A 6000-nucleotide genomic window follows, 5' to 3' on the forward strand; every position below is an offset into this window, starting at 1 on the left:
CGTCCTTATGACCATATTAAGTGAAAGAGACATTAGACAGATAGCGATGGAGACAGAGGCACTGGTGTTTGTGTATCAGGCTTGTTGCTGCCCCCCCCCACACACACACACACACACACGCACATGCACACACAGACACATATTTCAACCTACCGTTGCGCACACAAACACACACTCAGGGCACTTGCTGCCTGTAGACTTAAATAGCTCTGAGTTGTAGAGCACTTGTAAATAAGTGTTAAGCTTGAGATGTTACCACAACACTCAAATTCAAATATCTCTCTCTTAATGGTATAATCTGGATGATGACTTTTTTAAAGGTACTTGTCATGACTGGGCGCAAACTGAAACTACTGAAATGCAGTGTACAAACACATATGTGCACTGTATAATACAGTATGCATGAACTATAATAAATAAATCAAAGCCTGTTGTTTCTTGTAGCTTTCCTCCTCCTGGGAAATGACTGGTCCTTAAATGGATGCAAGAAATTCGGAGAGGAACGGGAAAGAAGGCAGAGGTAGTGGATGGGAGGAAAGTTTGAGAAGGGAGAGTAGATGTGTCAGAGATACAAAACTGAGAAAGAAAGAGCATCTAATGTATCAAAGTGAATGCAGAGTAAAACTGGAGGGAAAAAAAAAAAAGAAGTTTTGAGGCCAGGGAGACAGAGAGAGAAAGTATGCTTTTCATTTCCACAGCACAGTGCGAAAGAAAAGCAAAACTGAGCAAAGCACAGCGAGCCTTTCAACCTTTCAGCCTTTCAACAAACAGGCAGCTGGTTGAAATATTGATGCTTCAATTCCAACAAAGGAATGTCTGAATGATTTTGGTACATCTGAGTGGAGAAATTCACCTATCTATAATTGATATGGCTGAAATGTTAATAACTGGATGGGAAAGCACCGGAACAGAGACATGCAGCAGCAGGAGGTTGAGGTGTGTGTGTGTGTGTGTGTGTGTGTGTGTGTGTGTGGTGTGTGTGTGTGTGTGTGTGTGTGTGTGTGTGTGTGCGCGTGCGCGTGCGCGTGCATACACGCTTATGTATGTCTGCTCTCGTGTGTGTGCTATGCCAGTAAAGGTCTCCTCTAATGTTTGTAGGATGCATTGACTCATGATGTGACAGTGAGTAGTTTCTTTTAAGACTTCACGAGTTATAGCTTTAGACAGTTGATACATTCATAACTTTAAGTGAGAACTTCTCACAAACTTTCTATATGACTGCTCTGTATCCTTCCCTCTGTACTCATCTGTTTGTAGTAGTAGTAGTAGCAATAATAGTAGTCTTAAACCCCAGTGGAAGCATGATTTTCGCATGCCCATTTGTTTTTCAGTTTGCCTTTATCTCTCTTTGCTGTATTTTTATTTCCGGCTGTCAAAATGTCCCCCATTCTGTGAGCCTCAATGTGTAACCAAAGCCAAACAGCCAAAAAGCAATGATGGACACCAAATCCTCTAATCTGTGTTAATTCTTCTAAAGTGTGAAAACCATGCTGGAACAGTAAATGTGTTGTAATTAGACCCTGATAATTAGAGACAGGGGACCAAGGGAGGTCCCAGAGTGATTATTATAGGATAGCTAACGCCAGAGAAACAGGAGGAGAGTGGCTGAAGTTCACCAAAAACACTCTGCAACTCTCACACTGAGAAAGACTGGCAGAAATAAAAAGGAGTTATTAAAACTTCTCATCTTTCCTTAGCTGCAAGTTAGCAAACAACTTCAAATCTCTTAATCCACTAGTTTTCACTCTTGTTCTCTCTCTGGTTATCCCAAGTCCTCTGTGCATCTTGCTCTTACCTGCAGTCCAGTTTCTCTATTTCAAAGTGCGGATTAAAGTTGAGGACGATGCGTTGCGAAGGCTCAGGGGCTGTGATGATCCAGCGGCAGTTCTGGTGAGGTGGATACTCTAGAGGGTAGCCGGGGGTGGTGATGTAGCCCGCGTCGCTTGCATCTAAATAGCCACCGCATGGCTCAGATGCTGGATGAGAAGAGAGAGCGATAAGGATGATGAGAAGGTGAAATCATGTTAAAACTCAAGTGGGTAGCATTAAAACATATTACTAGTTTTTAACCATTACCAAAATCATCCCTCATATTTGTTCATCGGTCATGAATTCCCACAATAAATGAAGCAAAACAGATAAAATGCAGATAAGAGTAGTGTTTACAGAGACAGGATATGAGTGTGTCTCTCTATGTGTGGTGTTAAAGGTCAACACAGCATCATGATACACAAAGACTTCATTCTGGCCCAGGAAGACTTGCACGCACACACACACACACACACACCACACACACACACACCACACCACACACACACACACACACACACACACACACACACACACATACACTCAAAAACTCACAAATGACTCACACACAGTCTTCCAGATGCCACGGTTACTGTCACAGAGCGGATCCACTTGTCAGCAGTCATACGTCTGTGTCATATCATAAACAATACCCCTCGTTCACTGCTGCAGATGTATCCTGACATAGATGGGTAACTCATACATATCTGTGACACCCAATGGCACAACACACACAACTCTACTGTATGAAATCTATGGCATTTATTGTGCACAGTGCTGTCTCTCCTGTTTGATGGACTGTGCAGGCTAAGTATGCTGAGCCTCTTCATTGTTTAAGATCTGCTAAACATAAGTTAAACCATGATGGTGGACATATGCTGAATGCAGTCTTTGTTGAGTCCAATATAATAGCATAGTTTGAGCCAGCATCAGACAGAAAACACTCAAGTACCACGTTTGTTAGTCTGCCCACTTAACATCTCCAAAATAACATCCACCTAAGTAATGTGGGTTAAGGTTAAAGTATAGAACATGAGTAATTCATTCTCTAACACTTGCAGAAGAACGAATTATAGTAGAGAAAATTAATAGTAAGCGTGCTATGTTAAAAAGACTATTATTTCAAAAGAAGTACAGTATTCAGGAAAGAAATTCAGCACAAAAAAATGTGATCAATCAGAGCATCTCCAACAAAGCAGATGGATTTTCAGCAAATATTTTGGAGGAAAAAAAGATGGCTACAATAGGCCAGGTTATTCTAGTGAAAACAGCATCTGTGAATGCTGGCTGCTTGATGGGAAATATTTGGCCAGTGAGAAGCCCCTAAAAATAATTTCCTGTTTTCAAAAGGAAGGAAAAAACAAACTCACAATCAAGCGCCTGATGGTCAGTAGCTTATTATGCTTTCAGTCGTGGTTAAATATGAATCAAGAAATCTGCTTCAAAAGAAAAAAAAACAGAAGAAAAACTGTATGAGGAGCTCAGGTAAGCTGTCTGTGCTGCTATCTAACCTGCTGTGCTATGACGTTTATTTATTGCCACTGAGCTGAGAGGGGTGACATAGTCAAGTCAAACTGCTCAGCAGAATGCTACATGTTTTAAAACTATAGCTATTAATAGTCTGGCTACTGTAAACTTATTCTGAGTGGAGTCAACATATCCAAAAATGAATACACACACGCATAAACACTTTATCAGGCACCATCTTCAAAACTAATTAAAAGAGAAGGTCAAACAGAAAAACACGTCGAAAATATCACTTTCTCGCTATGCTCACATGGTCGGCTGCATATCAGACATTTAAGAGTCACTAAGGGAAGATTAAAGAGCGGGTCAGATTTCAGCACTCGGCGCACATTGTGAGTGACACTTTGGCATCTGTATCTGGTGTCTACCTCACACTGTCTGCAAACAATTAGCGATAACCGCTCTGAATCTCTCCTTTTCTGTCAGCCTCTCTTTCATCTCTCACGCCGTGAACCAACTAGTCCCGTATACGTCCTCCTGACCTACAGTGGCGTAGAGTTACATGGGCGATGTAACCCAGCCAGATGCATTTCATCTTAGCACCACCTGGATTAGTGTTTAACCACTCTGGAATCTCACAGCGACATCGGCCAAACACCACTTTTAGCACACAGTGGTTTGCTAAACATGGCTAATGAAAACTCTTCGAGAGGTGATGCAAGAGGTGTAAAATCAATGAATGTGGATTAAAATCTGACTAATAAATGAACTCTTGCTTGGATGTTATCTAAAGGATAGAAAAATAGACTCTTGTACATCCAGAGTTTTTTCATTCTTTTTTTTAATAGCTGACCACATTGTTCTTTCCATACAGATGACTCAGCTAGAAATAATCACTTGTGAATAGAGTGGTGAACACATTAAACAAATACCTGTGCAACTATACCCTTCAACATTTATCTCAGGAACTTGTCTCTATGATTTTAATGATATCATTTAGGACAACTATGGTTAAAAAGAAGGTTATTTCTCTTTGATGTGTATAATTGATCACCATGTGTTTTTCCATATGTGGGAAGCTTAAGGCGGGCAAAAAGGCCCCAAAACTCCTGGTACAGAACAGAGGAGAGCAGGCATCTATGACATAAGACATTGATTGAGTCAAAAATGGCATGAAAAAGAGAAATTGGAGTCAAGGTGGGTTGCAAAGTGGCTTGCAGGGGCAGCAGCAATTGTAGGCACAGTAAAATAGCTAAAATAGTACTCTCTATATGAGGTTTGACAATAAGACAGGATATACATAAAGGTATCGGCTGAGCTGTCAGCTGAAGCAGGCTAGCTTTGAGATCAGCTGTTTGGATTGCCTGCCAGAGCTAAAGCTAAATGCTAAATACTCTTTTTTAATAAATTAAAAAAAAAAAAATTCTGGCTTACCCTCTCCTCTCCCCTTTTCACCTCTGGCATACAGCCGATAAAAAAACAGCACCTCCAAGTGTCTGATGAATAAGGCTGGTGTGATATTTAGGCAGGCACTGTGTGTGCATGAAGTATTGTGTCTGCTCTATTTTAAGGGTCTATTCATCTCCGTACGTGCACACATATAGAAAGTCATTCGATAAATATTGCATCCAAACCGAACAGGAAATGACATAAATTGAGGTGATGAGGGTATGGATGACATCAGATCCTCTTGAATGAAGTGCCATTTATGATTAATTTTATATTGCACGTGAACATATAAATATACACTCAGTGAAATGTCAGGCCCCTGCAGTGATAGGCCAGCGTTCAGAGGGAGTGACACAGCTCTGGGTTTATGTCTATAAAACAGGGAAGTGCATAAATACAGCTTCCAAAAGGAAACCTAGTGTAATGCTAATTTGTATTCCCCACTATAGTAGCCAGTCCTGCACGCTATGAAAAAAGTGCAATCTGTGTCAGAACAAAGAAGATGCTGAGTTGGGGAAAAGCCTGAATCCATGTCAGGAATTACCAAACAGATTAAAGACAGAATCATCCTTTAACTGTACTTTAACTTTTGGTGTATCATAGCCCAACCTGCTCTAAGTAGCTGCAATGGTGACAGTCCAGCCCAGTTTAGCAGGGTTGGGCAACTGAATGAATACACTGGCTACTCACAATAGAAGATGGGATTTTTGGGGGGTTGATTTTGCAATTTTATTGATCTGCCTCTTTGAAAACTTGGTGAATAGTTACATTGTAACTGGCAATTAAAAGTATATGCTATAAAGTAGCAGCTGAATTTGAGCCATATTATTATTCTTGTTATGTGGTTATGCTACAGTGCTTAATAGTGCCATAAGGCAGTGCTGTGCCTTCCTCCTTTTTCTTTATTTTCTGACACGTTACAGGCTGTGCATCCTGGTCATTTAATAGCACACTATCCCTACATGTACGTTTACTTAGAGGTGCTCTTCATCCTTTATTTAGATTCCTCAGCTTGCGGATTCTGCATGTTCAAAACCAAAATAATCCCAAATAAGTGATTGTGTATTCCTTTTTTTTGCAATGAGCGAGAGTGTGTTTGTCTGATTCTTTTCACATTTTGTCTAATCCCACAGTGCCGTATCAAACTAGGCTCTGCCCAACAACTGCAGTGAGTGGGTATTTTCATAAGAAACAAGGCACCTTATCAAAACATCACTATATTCTTTGCTGCAGTGTGTCCTTGCCTTACCGAAACACTTTCCTCTTCTTGACCCC

General features: G+C 40.7%; 1 protein-coding gene across 1 annotated transcript in view; it reads right to left on the bottom strand.

Annotated features, from left to right (window-relative positions):
• LOC115800637 (neuropilin-2-like) overlaps positions 1-2092 on the bottom strand; it is an 83041-nt gene extending 80949 nt beyond the window's left edge. The window contains exons 1-2 of the mRNA XM_030758119.1: positions 2077-2092; positions 1796-1976 (exon numbers count right to left, since the gene is read on the bottom strand). Coding sequence (XP_030613979.1) covers positions 1796-1976; positions 2077-2092 — 197 coding nt within the window. The remainder of the gene's footprint in view (positions 1-1795; positions 1977-2076) is intronic.
• Positions 2093-6000: the final 3908 nt, after the last annotated feature.

This window comes from Archocentrus centrarchus, chromosome 21 (assembly GCF_007364275.1).
Source record: "Archocentrus centrarchus isolate MPI-CPG fArcCen1 chromosome 21, fArcCen1, whole genome shotgun sequence".
Lineage (NCBI taxonomy): Eukaryota > Metazoa > Chordata > Actinopteri > Cichliformes > Cichlidae > Archocentrus > Archocentrus centrarchus.